We start from the raw sequence: 21,385 nt of genomic DNA, 5'->3' as shown, positions 1-21,385 counted from the left end.
AATTGTGAAAATAAAACACCTCTTGAGCTACAGTCATTTCAGTAAACACTGCTTTCTGGTTCCAGATAATGTGTGAGAGAGGAAGCGAAAGAGAGATAGAAATAAAGAAACCTAAACAGAAACAGGAGTATTTTCATCCCTGCGCTTACTTCATTATAATTTTTAAAAAGCAGCACATAAAATTATCAGGATCAGGGCAATGAGCAAGATGTCTCAAGCACATTTGATAATGGAATTTGCTCAATTCCTGCACTTCAGAAAAGCAACAGCCATCCACATATGAAACCCTTGAATGAGCGTCACAGGCAGGAGTACTGCAACATGCCGGTGCTCTCGCCACTAAAGATTTAACTGGGCTTCTTTTTTTTTTTGGCTACTTACGTTAGTAAATCAGCTTAACTTGGTTGGCTTAATTTCCACTTCAAGACGTAACCATAAACATTAGGATACATGTCTGCACAAATGTGTGTGCCAATTCATCAAGTAGATGAGGAGATATTTTACAGGATAAGTGAGACATTTGCCCAACTGAGAACTGCACGAAAAGTCAGAGGATCACATAATTAGGATTCCATCCATTAGTTGGTGAGATATTTCAGACTGGATAGAAGTGGTAGTCGAACTGACACAGCTAAACCAACAATGCCACTCATAGAGCCCGAACACTAAAACATCTAAAAAGATGCATGCGTTTTATACCGAGACTCAAAGATTCTTCTCGTGCCAGATTTCTGTATTCAGGAAACGTTTAAGTGAAAAAAGAAAAAAAGCTTGTTTCGTTAAGTGTCTCTTTCTTTCTGGATCCACACAAGGATGACAATGGCTGCCATTAGCTAAACACATCTCGTTATGGAACAAGGAATATTCCATCTCAAAATGTATCAAAACTGCCGTCTGGCTTTGTTGGCCTGCTAAGGTGTAAAAAGTATCAACCTAAAAATGCCAGTCAGATGCTTCAATGGAATATGCTTTCACACAAACAACTGCATTATGACAAACTGCGCAAAGCTATGTTGGTTATTTGAACATGAAAAAAAAATAAAAAATACAGACCTCATAAATTGTGTTTATGTCTTTTAGCTAATCACCAATAATGGGTGTCTCCTAAGAGGAGGCTTATTTAAGTCAGAGTTCACCACATAGATTATGACAGACTCATCAAGATATATGGAACAAATGCACGACGGTGTGTCAAACATCAGCAGAGCACGGAGTGGGAAGACGACAGGGACAGAGGTCGTTGGCAAATGAAGGCTATGTCTGGTGATAAAGGGCACATCATTCAGAATCCTGCAACAGAGGCCTCCGGCGTCTGCTGGCTGTGGGATTGTAGGCATCATTTCATAAACTCATATATAGCCAAAAAATGCAGCATCCGCCACAGAGACAAAAAGCCAGGCATGTTGACCCTGGGATTCCTTCATGCAGATCACCCTCTCCCATCCTAATGTCCTTTCACTAGGACACGCACACACGATGAAAGTGTAAACCAGTGTCGGTGAAGTGTATCAGGCAAGGAACAATGTGCAAGGGGCAGTTTTGTAAGGCTAGCCAAGGAGATTGGAGGTGGGGGGACTCCATTATCACTGACCAGCACCTGAGAAAGACAACAACAGTACAACTGTCAGACTTACTCACAAGTTTGCCAATATCCTGCTTGGTAGAAGTACAAAACAGTGATCTCAAATGTGCCAACCATTACAAAAGTCTCCATTATGAGAAAAATAAACAGGTGTTTCAGTGACACTACAGTAAATATTTAGTCAGTGGCCTGAGTTGTCAATACTTACTAGTGGGGGTGCATTAATCAGACTTTTTAAGTCTTGATACAAGGTATCGATCCGATAGCAGTGTATCATTATTAGGCTGTTAATGTACAGATAGAAATACTGGATTGTTAGTTATCAAAATAAGGGTATATTCGATACCAGATACCCAATCCAGCTATGATGAGACCACATCAGACCTCAGACACACACACACACACACACACGCACACGCACACGCACACGCACACGCACACGCACACGCACACGCACACGCACACGCACACGCACACGCACGTGACAGAGGTGTCCAACAAGGAAATACATATACATTCATTGCCATGCAGACTTGGTTGAGGCCCTTAGCAGTCACAACATTGACCCCTGGGGTCTACAAAATAGGGACAGGGTGGCAAAGACCGACAAAGGACAACAGCAGCCAAAATGACGCAATGTCCACAATAAAGGCCTAACAGTACGTTGGAGTGTGTTGACACACTAGAGCCCAGGACAGAGTGAAATCACTCGATGTCCCCCACTCTGTCATGACCAATGACAGCCGCTCCCCGCCCCATTTTCCACCCGATTCTTGGGCAATTCAACCAACAGGTTCAGAGATTGTAACTGGAGCTGACTGACATTACCGTACCATTCTAACACAAGTGCAGCCAAATGCATAAACAAAAAGAGAGGATGAAAGAAAAACATTAAGTTGGCAGACTTTGTCGGGAGTCAGATGAATATTGATCCAGTATTATGTGAGTGGCTCATCAACCCGTATAACTGTATGTCGAGACAACGGTAAAGATAACAGACAGAGAGAGAGAGACAGCCCAAAGTTCAACACTTGTGACAGTGCCCAAGCCAGCTCGTCTTGTTACTGGTATGTGGCATTAAGAAAAACAAACATGGCTGTCTCACAGTTTCCTCTTATTTCTATAAAGTCCTCAGAAAGTAAACATGTTGGATCAAAATGTTCTCACTTTGGAACAAGCCATAGCCATACTATTCTACATTAATCGAGTCTGAAAAGTTAATGTGAATAGCAAGAAGTGGAGGAGTATTGAGTTGTTATCTCCAGATCATCATTTCTTAAATGCAGCTATTTGTACAGTCTTCCTGGTATCTGTGCGAAACACAGAAGGTCGGACCGAGGTGGTTTAAATTGCCTCGTTTTTATAACTTCCTGACATGAAAGCTGACCAAAAGGCCACTTCACGCACCAAATGGTATGGTGCACATAGGCGTAAAAGTAGAGCTCCAAGCACAATCTAGCCTGAAAGACCATATAAAAAGGTCCTATTCAGATGCACAACAGCCCTAGGATCTGCATTGGGCACACCGTTTAAGAAACAAACAACTTCACTCAAGTGAGCAAACATGTGCAGATGAGAGATTTCAATAATTCAAAGCATTAAACAACATCCCCGGAAAGAAAAAAAGGAAAGCAAGAAAAACATGATTTCTTGTTTTACACGTTGGAGAGATATTCATCACACATAAAGACAGAGCTTCCTTAAGTTGACAAAGTAGGCTTGATTTTTTTTGTCAATATGTTACCATTACATTTAAGAATTGATGCAACGCTGGATCGGTTGATGCACAATTTTTAAATCAAATATGAATAACTTCATCAAGAGCTGCAAATAAATAGGGAGAGCTAGCAACCAAACCAAAAGGACTATATACATTTTGAGTAACCGTCCACATGTGTAGGCTTAAAAGATGGTCTAAAAATTATTTGTTTGTCCTTTCCTACAGCACTGTGGGGCTTCTGCCCAGAATAACATCAATAATAATGGATCTCACTGCTTGAAAGAAGTATTTCATCCAAATGCTGAATGTTTCACCCACATATTCATCAAAACACAAACTTTAGTCTCTGAAAACTTTTGAGGCTGCAGGGAGCCACTGTACCGCACATTTGTTCACCTTAAATTACGACAGTGATCACGTTCCATCACAACCTAAAGTAAGAATCCAGGATCTAAGAATGAGATAAGACTGATATCATTAAGAATCATCCAATGTCCAAACAGAAGAATGCCAAAATCTACTCAGTGATGTGGAACGGGTTCTGATACCACAACTATGTGGCAAGATGAGAACAGAATATTGCTCAAGTTTCCTTGGAAGACATGCATTTCCACTGGCTTTCAATCAAAGCACCGAAAGCTTCTATCACCAATTACTATTCAGCTATTATAACCATAAATGTAGCTGCAGATAATATTTGACCTACTGAGAACCACAGGAGTAAATGCCTTTGAACACTGATGGAGATGTCAATGTACAAGAATACTACATCAATCTCAATATATCCTCAAAATCATCCAGTGTGTGTGTGTGTATATATGGGGGCGACCATGTGACATGTGACATGTTAAAGGCGACCATGTGGGAAACAGCAGGACGACCCCTGCATGCTTCAAACCACGTTTGGTCAACAGATGCATTTGTTAAAGTTGAAATCAAGAAGCTTCCTTGGAACTGGAAAACATAATACAATGCGTTTTATCTCGCGTGTATTAAATACCATGTTACGAAAAACGCAACAGCACAAGACCCTCAACTTTCATGTAAACTTGGCGCAATGCGATCCCCCATCTGGCTTGCACCTCGTTTAATAACAAAGCGATGCCTACGTGTGTTTCTCTGCTGAAGGGGGTGGGGATGAATGAGTGATGGGAGGCTGTTGATGCGTGCTTGTTGACCGTGCCGTATTTCTCGAAAGTGCAATGATTTTTCGCTGAATTGAACAATCTGCATCAACTGTGATGTAAAAAGGTTACTCAAATAAACGCACGCTGTATTTAGCCGTTCTTTGAAGTCCGAATACATTTCAAGGAACACGAGGAGGTTGAATCGTGTTAAAGTTGTATTATGTCGAACAATCGTGATGCAATACATTTAGTTTATTCTCTAATGGTCAGAGAGCGGCGGGAGAGCTCACATCTATAGCTTTTTCGGACTCCATTTGTATCGGAAATAGACGTTTGAAACGTCGCTTCTTGAAACAAAAACAGTACGTGGCGAGCAAACAATGCCCGACCAGCATCTGCGTCCCTGTGGCTACTCGAGCCAGATGGCTTGCAACTGCAAGACAATAAACTCGAACCTCGCGCTTATGAACTTAACTTTCTACGTCAATTGACAGAAAGAAACAAAAACACAGCCAGGGTCCTTTTAGAAAAGTAAGCGGGACAACGAGTCAAGGTATTACGCGACTTTTCGCTTCACGCGTCGCAGAAATACAACCTAAAAAACATTGTTGTCGCTCACATTAGTCACGCGCTTCGGACCGTTTTGTCACACAAGCCTGCTCTCATGGGCTTCTCTCCTTTACTTTTTGTTTTCTTTGAATGACCTGAAACAAGGTCACTCTTCAACATAAACACGCGGCGCTGGCCAAATGAAAACAAACGAGTGGCACATGGTTGTTACAAGTGCACCTTTCTCTAAAGTTACTCGCGAACACCACAGTATCTTATAAAGCTACGCGTAACTTCATGTATGTGTATGGACGTCGGACGACGCACCTGTTTCGTGACTGCTGCAATCACCTGACGTCATTTTGCAACTTTTGCAGAGCAGCAATAAGCAGTTAGAAGCTAGCTCGCTAACGAGGTGGCTAGCCTAGCTCGTTACCCAACAGCCTTAGTAACGTTGGCGAAGGAGAAGTTCAGAGGACGCCGCTAAGCTGGTTAACCAGGCGGCTAGTGACACAACATGTGCTCCACGGACCGGGGGGGCAAAAAAGCTGACACAAACAACTTTTCATTTCCGCAATGAAAGACATTCCTGTTGCTGAAAGTAACCGCGATGTTGGTTTACCTCTATTTCAAAGTCTGGAAGGTTGAAAGCGGTCCTGAACAGCGAGCAGAAGTGCGCTATGGCGGGGACTTCCCACCAGGACTGGATCTCTTCCACAGAAACGGTACATCCCTGGGACATTTTCGGACTTGAGATATTGTGTGACGTCTATTGTTCACATTAGAAGGTAGTTTCCTCGGCGACTTGGGATGTCTCCGGAACATTACAAGTACGACAAAAGTTGCTAGTGTCGTCCTTGTCGGGCAGTTGCCATTGCGACCCGAAGAGCGGTACAATCTGTTTCAATCAGAGTCTCGCCGGAGCCGAACAGATGGGAAGGGCGATACCACCATACGGCGAAGAAGGGGGGTGGGAGCGATTACTTAGCACGATAAGTTATACTGTATTTGGACACAAGTACTATTTATATCGTCGACCGTGTTGATGTTTTAGAAGAATAGCATGGTACTTTGAAACATATTTGCACTTAAATGTCTCTGCTTGTTACAGTAGCAACAGTTTAAAGTCAACAGTAACCCCTTGGTTTGGTATTGCGGCTACCGTTTAAAGGGAATGCCTGTGAATGGTGAATTAATACTAAATAAATAAATACTTGAACCAGGTATGAGCCAGGTAACTTGTTTTAATTTACATCAGTGTGGTTTATGTGTGCGCGGGGATACAAGTTTAGTTCAAATCGTTTGGCACATTGGTTATATTTAATTTAATTTCCTATTTCCTATTGTTAACGTTCATTTGAACCTACCACCTCTTTGATTTGACTTCCAACAGCAGTTCAGGCTCGTTCAGCTGATCATTGTCGTGTACAGTAAATTGCCAGCTAGGTTTAGGCTGTATTTTGTAAACAACATCGCGGTGGAAGTTGGCCTGTGCACTGCACAGGGGCTCCCTCCATAGCAATATGTAACAATTGCATGACAGCAGTTGTGCTCGGTGACAGTTGGTGCCAAAGTGGCCACTCTGCCCATTGATTCAAAGTATGTGTAAACATGAAACTTTAAAATAACATTATTCATTTAAATAACCAAATTCAATTTAAAAAGTCAAATATTGCATATCCAAAAGTTAAACCCCACTCAGGGCATTTCAATTAATGGCATTAAATGCAATGATCAGATTCATGAGATATCCTGTGTACAAGTTAACATGTTGGCCTGAAGGTGGTGCAAGAGGAAAGATCATGACTTCTCCAGCAGGGTATATTGTCCTGTTCCATATTATTATATAGAATATACAGAAGTGTATACATATACAGACTGTATATTATTCAACATGTGCTGGGTAACATCACTGGTAATAATTTGCTGTAATAATGATGGGTGACAAAATCAAAACGACCGTGACATATATTTTACAGTTCTCTGAAATACATTGTTCTAAAATATACTAATTTGGTGTTTTGATGATGGCGGTGAAAGGTGCTTTCTAACAGGTTGTTCTGGGTTGAGACGAGGTGACCAAGTAGAGCGACGCTTCTATGGATGGATTTTGGTGCAATCTAACTTAGTACATCTACTTATGTGCTGTACTATAGTATACTTTTTACATACTTAACATGCTATTTTATGCATATAATTATAAAATATAAAATCACTTTATTAAGTACGTAGCACTTTTACGCTATCTAACATTGTAATGGCAACTGTAAAGTCCTTGGAATTTACTCTACCTCAACCAGCTTCATTAAAAGGCTGCTTATACTTATGAATAGTAACAAATCGATAGCCTAATATACAAAAATACAACACAGACAGGTTCCACTCTGTATGGTGAGTACTTTTATTTTGGATACTTTACGTACATTTTCCTAATAATACTTCTGTCTATTAACGTAAAAGTTAAAATGCAGAACATTTATTCTTACACTTTGTTATTGTTACTTTAACTTGAGTAAAGCATCTGAATAGTTGCTCCATGTTATGCTTTTCACTATATACTAACTTAGGGGCCGTGCACATTTAGCCAATTCCACTCAAATTTAATTAAAAAAAAAAAAAATCTCTTTTTGTTTCCTTACACTGGGGATATTTTACAAGTTCTCCCAGCTGATGAGTGAAATGATCACTGATAGTAATTGTTTTTCCATCAACGGGAATCGATACATCAATCAATGCTCATGAAAAAGTAGTTTAGTCAATGAGTGGTTGCTGTGGCAGTCACATACTTTTTTTTTGTGGTGACTACTTTTTTGTTGATACGCATAACATTCTGTTCTTTAATAATTACCTAATCGTAAATATTTCCCAATATGAAGAAATAAAAGGTCCCAGACAATGATAATCCTATTAGGATATCACTGTTACCTTGGTAGTAATTGTAAGTCTGTTAACATTTGAGGAATTCCATGTCCCTCGAGGGATTATGTAATACAAGGACTGTTGAATAGAGAGCTCATTACTGATGGGCAGCCTTTTTTGTTGCTGTTCATGTTGCATATAAACATATGTTCTTGGAGAAAATACACACTGGGTTATATAACTGTGGGTATTTGCCCCGGTTGTGTGTCTGTTGCGTGCCTTGTGGCAGCCGCATGAGTTTATGTCGAGTTGTGTTAGTGCAGAGCTGTGTTGCCGAGGCTGTGTCACACAGAAGGGAGTCACCACGAGAGGGAGGGACTTAGGCAGCCGGACAATGCTGGTGTTTGTGCAACGGCCCCTGAGTGGCGGCTGGCTCTCTCAGATCGCTCTCGCTTGACTACCATTGCTGCACGCATTGTTGAAGTGAAAGGAAAGTGGACAGCTTGATCCTGTCTGTGGGATGCACCGACAGAGGTAAGACCCACTATTCCCCACTGCTATATCTCTGTGATGGTATAAAATTAAGTTTCTTTGCAAGCTGTTACATTGGGGACTTGTGCTGTGTGAGCCGGGTGTTCCAGTGCAGTTTTCTGGGGAAAAAGGGGTCCGGGAGCTGGAGGTTGGCTTGGGGTGAGCCACCCTTGTCTGTGTTTTGGCAGGGTCACTACTGTGTGTGAATGGAGCAGAGTTGAAAGAAAGTTACACAGAAGGAGGCTCAGTAAAAGGTATGTGTAGAATGTGACCAGGATGCAGCAATGGAAAAGAACGGGGGACAGAAATAGGATACACTTAATGGAGAGATGAAAAAGTTGAGGTGATGGAAAATTATACAAATCAAGACAAGATGAACAGAGCACAAAAAAATGATTGATGACATGTTTCCGTTGCTCCCAGAGGAGAGGACAGTCAAAGATAGAGTGAAGGTTTAAATTGGTAAAAAATAGAGGCGGAATGGAGGTGGAGAGATTAAGAGAGAGATTAATTAAGGAGCTGACGGAAGGGTGGAAGTCAGGAGGAGAAAGGGCAGGAAAAGAATGGAAGACACAGAAAACACAGTAAAGGCAAGAAATTGCTGTGAAACCAAGATAAGGTTTCAACCGCATCTGTATTATCTCACCAGGGCTAACAGCAAAATATTGTACTTCTAGAACGAACAAAGAAAATAGTATGTCAAACTAGTTTTTCCATTTCTAATAATCTCCTTTTCAGTCCTTTGTGAAACGCTGGATTCCAAATGTGGTAAAAGAACACCGGTAAGCCCCTCATTTTCAGGTCGGCCCACCTCGTCAGATACTCTGATCCCTTTTAGCTGGCAGATTAGAGAGACTCAAGATGTTGTCTCCGTGTAGAAGTCCTGGGGTATGCCGCTATTCACATTTATGAATGACTAAATCTAGATCTGATAGGCTCTATAGTTGTGATGTGAGGTGTGCACAGATACACTCCTACACAGGGCTTTGAGAAAGACAAGCACCAAATCGAATAGGGAAACAGTGGTCTTACTTGTACTCTTTCATCTTTATTACTTGCACATGTTATGTGTTTCCAGGCAGTTGGAGATTCGAGATTGGGTTTTGGTGTGAGGTACAACAAAGCAGACAGGCTGGCCAGAAGACACAGATCCAACATTGGCGTTTTTGGCCACAACGGAAAAAAGGGCATCCACCCCTGCCGTACGAGGGGGACGAAGGCGGTCTGTTGCTGCCACAATAAAAGAAGCAGTGAGCTGCATTCGTTGTGTGGGCGGGCAGGTGAGGGTTAAACTGTGGTGACAACCGAAGTGTGGGAGGAAAGAGGAAGAGGAAAAAGAAGACGAAGAGGAGGGATAGGTAAAGGAGGAGGAGGAGGAGCAGTGGTCTTGGGCCTCGAGCCACAAACACAAGCAGGATGGCGGAGAAGAAAGTTAGGTGAGTATCTTTGCCACGTTTTTGTTTCGCTTAATGAAGCCGGATTCAAAATGCGTTCATAACGTGGAAGCAGCAGCTGGGTTAACGTTGGGCTTTTTCCACTCTCTTTCTGTGTCTGGTTGGTGTGTCCGCTTTATTTCTATTTATGTCCATGAATGGATGTGTCTTTTGCATGGCCGGTGTTGGTGACATTGTTTACATGGGTCTGTGCATGCATGTGGGTCTGTGTCTATGTTGATCCCTCAGCAGCCTCCCCGCTAAGCTGATTAATGGGGGCGTGGCAGGCCTGGTTGGTGTGACATGTGTATTTCCCATTGACCTGGCCAAGACCCGCCTACAGAACCAGCAGGGTGTCCCAGTCTACAAAGGAATGTGAGTAGGGCTCCCCTGGCCCAGAGTTAACCCGATACATGTATGCACTTTGTCTTAGCATACCAAAACAATACTTTTTAATTTGTTGAAAAGTCATCCTTACCTATAAGTTATGGAAGGAAGACAAATATTTATTTCCCTGCATGAAAATCTAACCAAAGTCTCTGAACTGTAAAACCATTGCAAAATATCTGCTGGTGATGAATGAATGGTGAACAGCACTCTCTAATTTGAGCCTCAAACAAGTCAGGATTATTTGGACGATGCCAACATACTTTTCCACTGAATCTCAGAGGGTGGAGCACCGCAGCTCAACACACGCTTCCCATATTTGGCTTGGTGGGTCATAGGAGTTCAGGGAAAGACTGTATACAGTCTGTTTTTGATGGCCCGCCGTGGTAACTTAACCAAAACCAGACAAAAGTTGAAACGAATGCACTAAAACTGAAACACAGAATCAAGAGATGCAGAGCAAAAGACTTCTGTGTCCTTAAAAGACACCACAACCCTCAAATGTCTAACGTATCCACATCTGGTGGGCTTCAATATTGCTGGCTGATTGGGTGTGGTCATCCTGTGTTTACCTCATTTTAGACTGCGGTTTTCCACTCTGAGTCAGACATGGAAAAATAGCTTGGATTACTTCCCTTCAAGGCCCAGTCTCAAAGTTTTTATTTTTTATTTTCTCATTTCAAAGAAAAAGAAGAGAATTTCCACATATACAATGGGCTGCTAATACAGAACAATGGCAACACTGGTCTCTCTCCCGTTTGTTGCTGTCGTGGCAGAATAGAGGGTCCGGGTGTATTTGGGCCAGACCGGTGATGATGCTTGTAAATGAAGCATATAATTGACATGACCTTAATGTCTGTCAGTAAAGTTAATAGTATTCTAGGACCTTATGAAAAAGTGGACACAATGTAAATTGCCGCCTTCTTTTTCTTTTAAAGGATGGACTGCCTGGCAAAGACGGTACGCTCGGAGGGCTATTTTGGATGTTACAGAGGTATTTCTTTGCATTTCTAATCCTAATGACAAACAACACTTTAACTGTGCTTTACTATAAGCTTAATCTGGCCACCTACGCTGTTGTTTCTCCTGCGAGCCCTCAATCCTATTGTCATAACGACCAGCGTCTACCACTATTAGACGTGAGCCGTAAGCTGCTGTGTAGGTCCGCTCTATTTGTGTACCTCGGTGGAAACGGTTGGGTGTCAGCCTGTCTGTCTTTTCCAGGTGCAGCAGTGAACCTCACTCTTGTGACGCCAGAAAAAGCCATCAAGCTGGCTGCCAATGACGTCTTCAGACAGAAGCTCTCCAAGGATGGGTGAATAGATGTTTGCACAGTGATGCATCATATAATGACGCTATATAGAAAGCAACAGAATGGGTCCGGCTGAAACATACTTGTTGCATTACAGTAGATGCTGTTTTTTCCTCATATAGTCACACAAAGTGACAAATGTGTTTGTTCTTGTTTTAAGTGTTGAAGCACTTAAGTCTCAAGTCTTAGATGGATTAGGGTAATTTGCCAAAAAAAGAAGACTGTTTATATGCATGATTTGCTTTAGGCAAAATCTGGCAAACAAACAAATCCTTAAAATCTTGTGTGTGTTTGCTCTTTAATATACGAACTCATTGCCATTTACTGCAAAAGCGTACTCTTGTTAATGCTGTATATTTGTTCTTGACACCATGGTGTTTCTAGTCATTTACCCCTGTGGGGAGAAGTGCTGGCAGGCTGTGGGGCTGGGACATGTCAGGTGGTAGTCACCACTCCTATGGAGATGCTTAAGATCCAGCTGCAGGATGCAGGAAGGCTCGGTGAGTTGGTTAATGGATTTAATGCTTTTTTCAGTTTTTTATTTCCTCGTACGAATACCAAGATGCAGCGTGTCAAAATTCATGTCAGCGTAAAAAAAAGGATGCAATTAACTGGAATCGTGGAAAATCCTTTTCGGGAAGTAAATCAACTTGGAAAAATGCACCTTTTACCAATATTTATACTAAGATTTGATTCCGTATTACTTAAGTCATGTACATGCCATGCCTTTCAATAATTACAACAACTATTGTGAGGAGTGTTGTTGAGTTTGAGTGTTGCTAACCTGGGGCAGTCTGTGTTTGACTATCAGCTGCCCAGAGAACCGTTCCAACTGCAGCTCAGGCGGCTGCCCCCGGGCCAGCTCAAACCCTGGTGGCCCCCCCACCAGCGCGGCCGAGCCCTCCACCTCCACCTCGGGCCTCGGCCACCGGCATCACGGTGGAGTTGCTGAAGACTCGGGGACTTGCGGGCCTCTACAGGGGGGCCGGAGCTACCTTAGTGAGGTCATACACACAAAGACATAAACACACACACATTCAATAAATGATGTTTCACTTTGAATGAGCATGTATGTGTGTTGACGTCCTATTTTACAACGAGTAAGAGAGGCAAACCATAGTTTCATACCATCATTTTCCAGAATCTTTACATGTCTAACTATTCTGGTGTCCATTATAATTCCTTAATGTCAGTTGTGTTACTCAGTCCATGGTATTATGCTTTATACACTTTGCTCTCATGTTGGAAACTGAGAAAGAAATATCACATCCATGACCATGCACAGTTGCTTGTACTCTCCGTCTCTCCTTTCATTCACTCATTTAATGAGTTGATTTCACATTGCATAACTCACACCGCGTTTGTTGTACTCACTGACCATAACTCTGACAATCAACACCGATCAATAGATTCCTGCAGCTTTGTCTGGCTGCCATGCTGCAGTTGAATGGGGCCATGTCTCTTTGTCTCTCCCTTTTTTGTTTTCAGCCCATCCCATTTATTTATTCACGCCCTGACAGCCTCCCTCTCAGATTATTTCCTTTCCGTCTTTCCTTCAATCTAACATTATTCTTTTTTTTTACACTTATTTTCAGGGACGTCCCTTTCTCAATGATCTACTTCCCGCTGTTTGCCAACCTGAATGCGCTGGGCCGGGAGAGAGTGGGTGACGTGCAGGTTCGGGCGCCATTCTGGCAGTCCTTCATGGCCGGCTGCGGCGCCGGCTCAGTGGCAGCTGTGGCTGTAACACCATTGGATGGTAAGTCGGAGAAAGAGACAGACAAAGTAGGAAAGATCGTAGGGCAGGAGGTGGGGGTGTGAATGGGGATTTAGGCCTCTGCTACTCACAAAGATAGCAGGTGATTGTACCCGGTGATACAACTCATATCTCTGTGACCTGCTCAGCACTTGTGACCTCAGCCCAGGGACGACAGAAGAGAATTAGCTGTTAGCCTTTGACACTGCCAGCTGATAGATATCTATCTATCTATCTATCTATCTATCTATCAGATAGATAGATAGATAGACACAGTGCATCCGGAAAGTATTCACAGCGCTTCACTTTGTCCACATTTTGTTATGTTACAGCCTTATTCCAAAATGGATTAAATTAATTGTTTTCCTCAACATTCTACACACAACAACCCATAATGACAAAGTGAAAACTGTTTTTTGCACATTTTTGCTAATCTATTAAAAATAAAGAACGAAAACATAACATGTACATAAGTATTTACAGCCTTTGCTCAATACTTTGTTGAAGCACCTTTGGCAACAATTACAGCCTCAAGTCTTCTTGGGTATGATTCCACAAGCTTGGCACACCTATTTCTGTGTAGTTTCTCCCATTCTTCTTTGCAGAACCTCTCAAGTTCCATCAGGTTGGATGGGCAGCGTCGGTGCACAGCCATTTTCAGATCTCTCCAGAGATGTTCAATGGGGTTCAAGTCAGGGCTCTGGCTGGGCCACTCAAGGACATTCACAGAGTTGTCCCGAGATGAACCGTCGCCCCAGTCTGAGAGCGCTCTGGAGCATGTTTTCATCCAGGATGTCTCTGTACATTGCTGCATTCATCTTTCCCTCAATCTGACTAGTCTCCCAGTTCCTCCTGCTGAAAAACATCCCACAGCATGATGCTGCCACCACCATGCTTCACTGTAGGGATGGTATTGGCCAGGTGAGGAGCAGTGCCTGGTTTCCTCCAGACATAATGCTTGGCATTCAGGCCAAAGAGTTCAATCTTTGTTTCATCAGACCAGAGAATGTTGTTTCTCATGGTCTGAGAGTCCTTCAGGTGCCTTTTTGCAAACTCCAGGCGAGCGGTCATGTGCTTTTTACTGAGGAGTGGCTTCCGTCTGGCCACTCTACCAAACAGGCCTGATTTGTGGAGTGCTGCAGAGATGGTTGTCCTTCTGGAAGGTTCTCCTCTTCATAGAACAACACTGGAGCTCTGTCAGAGTGACCATCGGGTTCCTGGTCACCTCCCTGACTAAGGCCCTTCTCCCCCGATCGCTCAGTCTGGCTGGGCGTCCAACTCTAGGAAGAGTCCTGGTGGTTCCAAACTTCTTCCATTTCCAGATGATGGAGGCCACTGTGCTCATTTGGACTTTCAATGCTGCAGACATTTTTCTGTACCCTTCGCCAGATCTGTGCCTCAATACAATTCTGTCTCGGCGGTCTACAGCTAATTCCTTGGACTTCATGGCTTGGTTTATGCTCTGATATGCAGTGTTAACGGTGGTACCTTATATAGACAGGTGTGTGTGCCTTTCTCAATCATGTCCAATCAATTGAATTTAGCACAAGTGGACTCCAATCAAGTTGTAGAAACATCTCAAGGATGATCAGTGGAAACAGGATGCACCTGAGCTAAATTTTGAGTGTCATGGCAAAGGCTGTGAATACTTATGTACATGTTATGTTTTCGTTCTTTATTTTAAATAGATTTGCAAAAATTTGCAAAAAACAGTTTTCACTTTGTCATTATGGGTTGTTGTGTGTAGAATGTTGAGGAAAATAATGAATTTAATCAATTTTGGAATAAGGCTGTAACATAACACAATGTGGAAAAAGTGAAGCGCTGTGAATACTTTCCGGATGCACTGTACATATATATACACACACACACACACACACACAGTGGCTACTGTGGCCATCTCTAATCTGAGTTACTGACAGTACACTTCTGTATTTTAAATGCCTGTACAGTCATAAAGACTCGTCTGCAGACTTTGCAAAAAGGTGACGGCGAGGAGACATACAAAGGAATTGTTGACTGCACACGGTAAGAATTTAGTCTATAAGAAAGAACATTTGTTATCTTAAGTGTGGAGGGCCATGTAACATTGCCTTTCTCCTGTCGCCCCATCTGTGTACTTTTGCAGGCGCATCATGACGCGGGAGGGCCCATCAGCATTCCTGAAGGGTGCAGCATGTCGCGCTCTGGTTATCGCTCCTCTTTTTGGCATTGCGCAGGGTGTCTACTTTCTTGGGGTCGGGGAGACGTTGCTCGGTTTGCTGGGATAGCAGTGCTTGGCATTGGTGGCGGTTGTTGTGTGGTCCCTGCTGCTTTAATCTGCAGTGAATGAATGACACAACTGAGTGAATGCTGAATACAGAGAGGGGGAAATACGGCCGCAATCTGCTAACCAAATGAAGAGGAATGGTCTGACATATGAAGAGGGTCTATTTACTAATATGTGGACCAACAGGATCTAATCACTAATCAAGTGTCTCTAGGTTTTGACATGCTGTCATGAACAGGGTTCCGTAGGTTAAACAGGGTCCTTTCTATGTGTGTGACTAATCTGAGGATGTTCATCCCAAATGGTTCGGGGTTATCCCGGGTGCTTGCTGCATTATGTCTGGGGCTGGTCATTTCATCTGAGAGGGATTATTCTGTCTGGTTAAGAGAGAGCTTTTGCATGTTGTTTGAGGACGACTATTTGTATAGTAATGACAAACAACTGTGCACCATCCTATGTAATCTTTTACAAAAGATTGCATCACATTGAATGAGTCTGAACTGGTGTCAAATGCCTGTAATTTACAATTTAATGTTTGATGTGTTTATTACTTTGGAAAATGAGCTTAATCTCCTTCTGCCTACCATGTCATGCGTTCCTCCCACTCCATCCCGTGAGGTCCGAGTTGTAATCTTGAATTCCTTCCGTGGATTGGGAGGTGCTGGCTGCCAGAAACTCTAAGGTCAGTTGTTAATCTGATGGTAATGCTTTAATCCCAGCATTACTGGACAATATACCCTAACACACAGCTCACTTCCTCTTCTCCCCACAGTTTGGCAGGGTTAAAAAATACATGAATAGCTACTCATACAAATACATTGCTTCAAATGATGTGCGCAGAATAACTGGAAAGAAAAATGCAATTAAAGCCTTACAATTGCTGGTAGTTTCTAAATCATCAAAACTGTATGTCTTAAATGAATTCAATGGAATTGGGAGTTTTGATTTGGTACTTGAGTCCAATTTAGCGAGGACAATTATATTTAATAGAACCGTGGAGGGAGTAGGGCACCTGGTCTCGCCAACTGTTTGCCATTACTGAAGTCCACTGGGTGGCACAAAAATATTTTTTTTGTAAACATTTTTAATTGAAGACACATGTAAGGAGAACATAGACTGATTAAAATGTGTGTTTACACACTGTAAATAAAGATATCTCATACATGCTCATTTCTCAGTGTCACACACATTTATTTGATCTTTATTCATTTGGTTTCCGTATGTTAAGTGCTTCAGAACAATGGTAAACATCTTTTCGCGGTCCGCATGCACACACAGTCTAACTGTTATAAAAAAGAGATGTTTGGCAAACATACCATATAATCAACTACATTATGGGCTGTGTTCTGCTAAAATGTAAATGAGGCATGTGAAGGGAATATGTGTATATTTGGTGACCTAAATATGTAGCTTAGATTACATTAATCTGGTATCAAATAGAAATAGATTTCCCAAAACAACTGAAGGAATACTTTTGTACAATGCCAAAGCAATTTAAAGCAGTCCTTTTAAACGTCACCTGGAGAGGTCAAATAGAGGGCACTTACGCATGAATAAAAGTGCAGTTGTTGAATTATTATGCAGTTAATTCGTGCACAAATAAAAAAGATATATTAACACATCAGTAGCATCACATGAATAGTGAATAGTAAGTGATTGTCCAGACTCAGTCTGCTCACTCTGATGAAGGGCTTTGGTCACCTTATACAGTATATATTCCACCTGTGTCCACACTGCTCTCTTCAAATCCGCTGTTAATCCGTGAACCTGCGGTTTGGATTGGCTCCAAACAAGTTCACTCTGATTTCAGGCATCATCTGTCAGGTGTAAAGTCAGGACACGAATAAGGTCACACAAGAAACTAAAAAATGAGAGATCTGGATCAATGATTGTAAACTGATGGAGAAACATGGCAAACACCGATGCTTTAATCTTTCTTTTTTTCCCTTCCTTTTCTTTTAATGGACATAAAGGGCAGTTAACTAATAATATATATTTCCTAAAAGACAAAGAAACAAAGAAAAGTGTTTTGCAGATTCTCTCTATGGGAGCTGTGCTGGTGGAAGCAGACAAAGAAACAACCCTCTCATCTACATTGTCGTGCGTCTGGTTGCGTGAATGGCCGCTGAGGGGCTAATTTGTTTATGTAAATCTTCTGTAAAAAAACTTCCTCATCTTACTTCTACCTTCGCAAAACTTCTCTATGTTTGAAGGTTTGTGCTAACCTTTGGAAAAGAACCGTATACCTCAGAGCCCGCAAGCTCAAAACTAATTCCTCTCACGAGTTATCTGCAACAATTGCAGGTATTTCAAATGAATTAATAAAGTTTAGTTATTTACAAAAGCAAAAATAATAATGTCTGTAATTGCTAAACAACCGATTTCCATGCTGCACCAGAATCTACAATGCAAGACAAAAGAAGAGTCAGTGTTTTCCCATTCACTCAATTAAGGTTCAGCTAATTTGTCTCAGACAATCTGCTCACTGGAAAGACAAGTGGGCTCTGCTGCCCCCCACAGGCAAACAGCAGAAACTACATTCAGAGTGTTATAAAGGTGTGTGTATTTACAGATTTGGATTTCAGATACATTATCAAAGTCACGCTACCTGTTGTGCCATCAGCTCAAGCCTGTTCTCCAAAGTGTTGGAAACCTTGATCTTCCTGTTGTCATTATATACTTCAATCCCTCCGCAGCTGTTGGATACACGGTTATGAGATAAGCAAACTCACTTTGTTTGTTTTTCTTCCACTTTTTCATAAAATAAGTAATCTGACAATCCATTTAAGAGTTGGTCTTACATCTCTGACGAAAGAAAGCGTTCCTGGTCGATTTTGACAACGATGTTGCTCTGCACTGCCTCTTTGTAGATGGGGATGTTCTTATTAACTGCCGCCTGTCAAGCAATACAACAAAGACTGACAAACACAACACTACCAACTATCAGGAATTTAACAAAAGACTAAGCGGCTGTTGTAATGGCCTGCGCTTTTCTTATTAACTTGTGACAATAATTACAACACAAAGCCCCGTATTCAGCTCAACCTCACCTGCACCATCTCCACATCCTTCTGTCGGCAGCGAATGGTAACTTTAGGTTCCAGCAGTTGATAGAAACCCTTAAAGAAAAGTGAAAAGGACACTCAGAAAACACGAAGAACCAACAAAGCAATCAGCTGTTTATTCACTTGTACACTTTACCTGAAGCACCAGGCCCTCCAGTAAGGCAGAGTAACTCGCAGGCTCCTTGGCAATCTCTCCAAGTCTTTGACGAGCCTCATTTAACAAATCCTGTGGACAGAGTTTTCACTGATTAATTTAGATAACTCTAAAGACATAAAAAACGTGTATTCAGATACTTTGGAATACATAACAATATATACAGTACCCGTCAAAGGTACACACCTTCTCATTCAATGTGAACCAAACTTTTGTGTAAATGCTTGTGTCTGGTAAGTATTGTTTCCAAAGATCAGAGGACCATAATCACGTCATTGCATTGGGTTGGAGAAACCCAACACAAATAAAGGAATTAAATTCAGTGGCTGGATGGATGGATGGATGGATGGTGACCAAACGTTAGAGCAAAGGAGACAGTTGTGTGCCAGTTGTGCAAAATATGAGCATTGCTCTCTAACCGTGATCATGTCGTCGCGGTCCTTCAGCACCTTTAGCCTTGCTTGGTTTGTTAGGTTGGACATCTGGCTGTGAGAGTGGAGGGAAAAGTCAATCAGTAAATGATCTGCAGACAATGTAACGCAGCACAGGCTGTCCGGCATGATACCCGGTTCTCACGACACACTGATTTATAGATGCCTTTGCCACCACAACTGGATTTTGCAGTCCAGGAAGGTGAAGTGGTTGCAAATATGTACAGTATTTCAATTCACCTGTAATGAGGACTTTAGTTCAACTACTTGGTCTCTTGATCCATCTGCGGACCACTCGTGACTGTCAAAGTCTCATTAAATCTTAGGCTGTCAATCCTCAAATTGAAGAATTTAGAGGTGTGTGAAAAACAACCACGATAAATAACAGAAACCGGCAAACCCCTACAATAGCTAAAAAAACAAAACAAATCCAAGCCTGTTGTAGTGCTGTGGTCCATGAGTGCCCACAGCACTAATGTAGTTTGTGATCCGTGTCTGTCATGTGAAGTCCATGTCCCTGAACGTAAGATATGGGAACGCTACTAACATTTGTCTTTATTTAGTAAAGCTTCCAAACACTAACGGGTGCCTCTATTAAATATCAATTTAAAGGTGCTGGAACAATCATTTGTATCATAATTTAACCTCATTTACATTATATCATGTTTTTTTTAACGTTTGATCAGTGTCAAAAATCTGATTACATCAACTGTGATTCAATGAAAAAAAAAGCACTGCTCACAATGTTGTAGTGTGTAAAAGAAAAAGTGCAAATATACCCCCACACACACTGTTACAAATAGCCTTTTCATCCCCTAAACTGGCAATCCATGACCAACAACTAACATTTTCTTATGTTGTTCAATCTGCTTTTCCTTCTTCTCATAGTATTGCATGAGTTTCACCCTCTGAGTCTGCACCAGACGACCTTTCTCGATGTTGAACTCTTCCTCCGCCTGTAAATAGATTGGAAGACGAGGCTCGTTACTGGTCACAGCAGTGAGAGTCACAAGACTGACAGAGACAGACAGACAGACAGACATGCATACAGACAGACAGACAGACAGACAGACATACAGGCAGACTAAACTGCCATTACCTTAGCATCAATTTCCTCAACTTTCTCACTGGCCTCTTGTTCAATGAAGCCCATCATGTGCTTGATCTGCCGCAAGAGACAATACACAAACGAGTTTATAATTCGGACCTCTGACAACTTGAGCGTGAAGAAAGACGTTTAACAACGTTCCGCTGTCAGACTAACGTTATATGACAAGGAGCTATTTAATGTATTGAAACTTGTAACAGCTAAAGTGAGCTAACAGTTATGTCGAATGGCCACTCCGCCAAACTAAATACGTACGTTAGGTTCGTAACGGTAGCGGGTTTAGTGACCTCGAAAGTTCATGCGTAATAATAATTAAGCAACTAACGTTAACACGCAACGGTAACTTGGTTCAGGGTTGAGCCCATTCGCTGGCGTTAACGTGCGTTGTGTTCATGTTAGCTAACTTAACCTAAAGTTATAACTTCATGAGTCACTGGGATGAACGGGGTTACACGGAATAGTTCCGAGTCTAACGTTGTCTGGCGTTACTTTAGCGTTACCTGTTTCTGTACGTCAGCATCTGTAAGCGCCATGTCTTCCCAGAAATGACTTTGTTTATTATAAGACTGTAAAACAAGTAAATAAAAAGAAGTCTTCCCGACCACTTGGACAGTCCAGTTAGACAGAAACAGTTCGGACAAGATACTTTTCCTCTTCGTTCCCGTTAAAGTCGCGCTAGCGATAAAAAGACGAACACAACATCCGGTTACGACTTTCAAAATAAGACGTCACTCTCGGAATGGGGAACAGGTAGGCGCGCCCCGCGCCTCCCCTGCCCTTTTTTATAGGATACAGACCAAAGACACACCACTGTCACACTGTTTTCCAATATTTTAATTTATTTAACTATGAGCTGAATACCATATACATATATATATTTACAATTGTTGTTGTTTGCACATGGAGAAAGTTTGCCCATGGGTGCACTGTTACTGCACGCGTTTCGAGTGATTTGGATGTAGTCCTTTCCGTCATATGTGATTGCATGGAACATCTTTGAGGATCATGATGCTATTGATGGATACAAGTGTCAAATATTTCTCTCTGAAGAAGCAATTATAGTGATAATTTGCGATTATAATTTCCATTTACGATAAGTCAC

General features: G+C 42.0%; 3 protein-coding genes across 8 annotated transcripts in view; 1 reads left to right on the top strand and 2 right to left on the bottom strand.

Moving 5' to 3' along the window:
* LOC117731768 (cat eye syndrome critical region protein 2 homolog) overlaps window positions 1–5,914 on the bottom strand; it is a 38,532-nt gene extending 32,618 nt beyond the window's left edge. Inside the window, exon 1 of one of the 2 annotated variants that reach the window (XM_034534120.1) lies at window positions 5,601–5,914. In XM_034534120.1, the coding sequence (XP_034390011.1) occupies window positions 5,601–5,720 (120 nt within the window). In that variant the 5' untranslated portion in view covers window positions 5,721–5,914. Of the gene's footprint in view, window positions 1–5,305; window positions 5,457–5,600 lie in introns of those variants that run through there. The other variant, XM_034534121.1, reaches the window with a different exon arrangement.
* Window positions 5,595–16,695, top strand: slc25a18 (solute carrier family 25 member 18). 4 transcript variants are annotated; one of them, XM_034534123.1, is made up of 11 exons: window positions 8,233–8,371; window positions 8,557–8,622; window positions 9,447–9,804; window positions 10,051–10,176; window positions 11,127–11,182; window positions 11,413–11,503; window positions 11,885–12,000; window positions 12,312–12,504; window positions 13,096–13,259; window positions 15,209–15,284; window positions 15,385–16,695. In XM_034534123.1, the coding sequence occupies exons 3-11, from the start codon at window positions 9,785–9,787 to the stop codon at window positions 15,524–15,526; spliced, it is 984 nt and encodes a 327-aa protein (XP_034390014.1). In that variant the 5' UTR covers window positions 8,233–8,371; window positions 8,557–8,622; window positions 9,447–9,784; the 3' UTR covers window positions 15,527–16,695. The 4 variants fall into 4 exon arrangements, with proteins under 4 accessions (XP_034390015.1, XP_034390014.1, XP_034390016.1 ...); XM_034534124.1 differs by lacking the exons at window positions 8,233–8,371; window positions 8,557–8,622 and adding an exon at window positions 5,595–5,703; XM_034534125.1 differs by lacking the exon at window positions 8,557–8,622 and having other exon boundaries at window positions 10,054–10,176.
* atp6v1e1a (ATPase H+ transporting V1 subunit E1a) lies at window positions 16,693–20,974 on the bottom strand. 2 transcript variants are annotated; one of them, XM_034534126.1, is made up of 9 exons: window positions 20,784–20,974; window positions 20,275–20,340; window positions 20,022–20,131; window positions 19,164–19,230; window positions 18,727–18,816; window positions 18,576–18,644; window positions 18,327–18,421; window positions 18,134–18,221; window positions 16,693–17,342 (listed from the first exon to the last, which is right to left on the bottom strand). In XM_034534126.1, exons 1-9 carry the CDS (start codon window positions 20,814–20,816, stop codon window positions 17,280–17,282), a joined length of 681 nt encoding a protein of 226 aa, XP_034390017.1. In that variant the 5' UTR covers window positions 20,817–20,974; the 3' UTR covers window positions 16,693–17,279. The 2 variants fall into 2 exon arrangements, with proteins under 2 accessions (XP_034390017.1, XP_034390018.1); XM_034534127.1 differs by having other exon boundaries at window positions 19,164–19,226; window positions 20,081–20,131; window positions 20,784–20,972.
* Window positions 20,975–21,385: the final 411 nt, after the last annotated feature.

This window comes from Cyclopterus lumpus, chromosome 6 (assembly GCF_009769545.1).
Source record: "Cyclopterus lumpus isolate fCycLum1 chromosome 6, fCycLum1.pri, whole genome shotgun sequence".
NCBI lineage: Eukaryota > Metazoa > Chordata > Actinopteri > Perciformes > Cyclopteridae > Cyclopterus > Cyclopterus lumpus.
The sequence above is the reverse complement of the archived record's forward strand: the minus strand, read 5'-3'. Positions and strand labels throughout refer to the sequence as shown.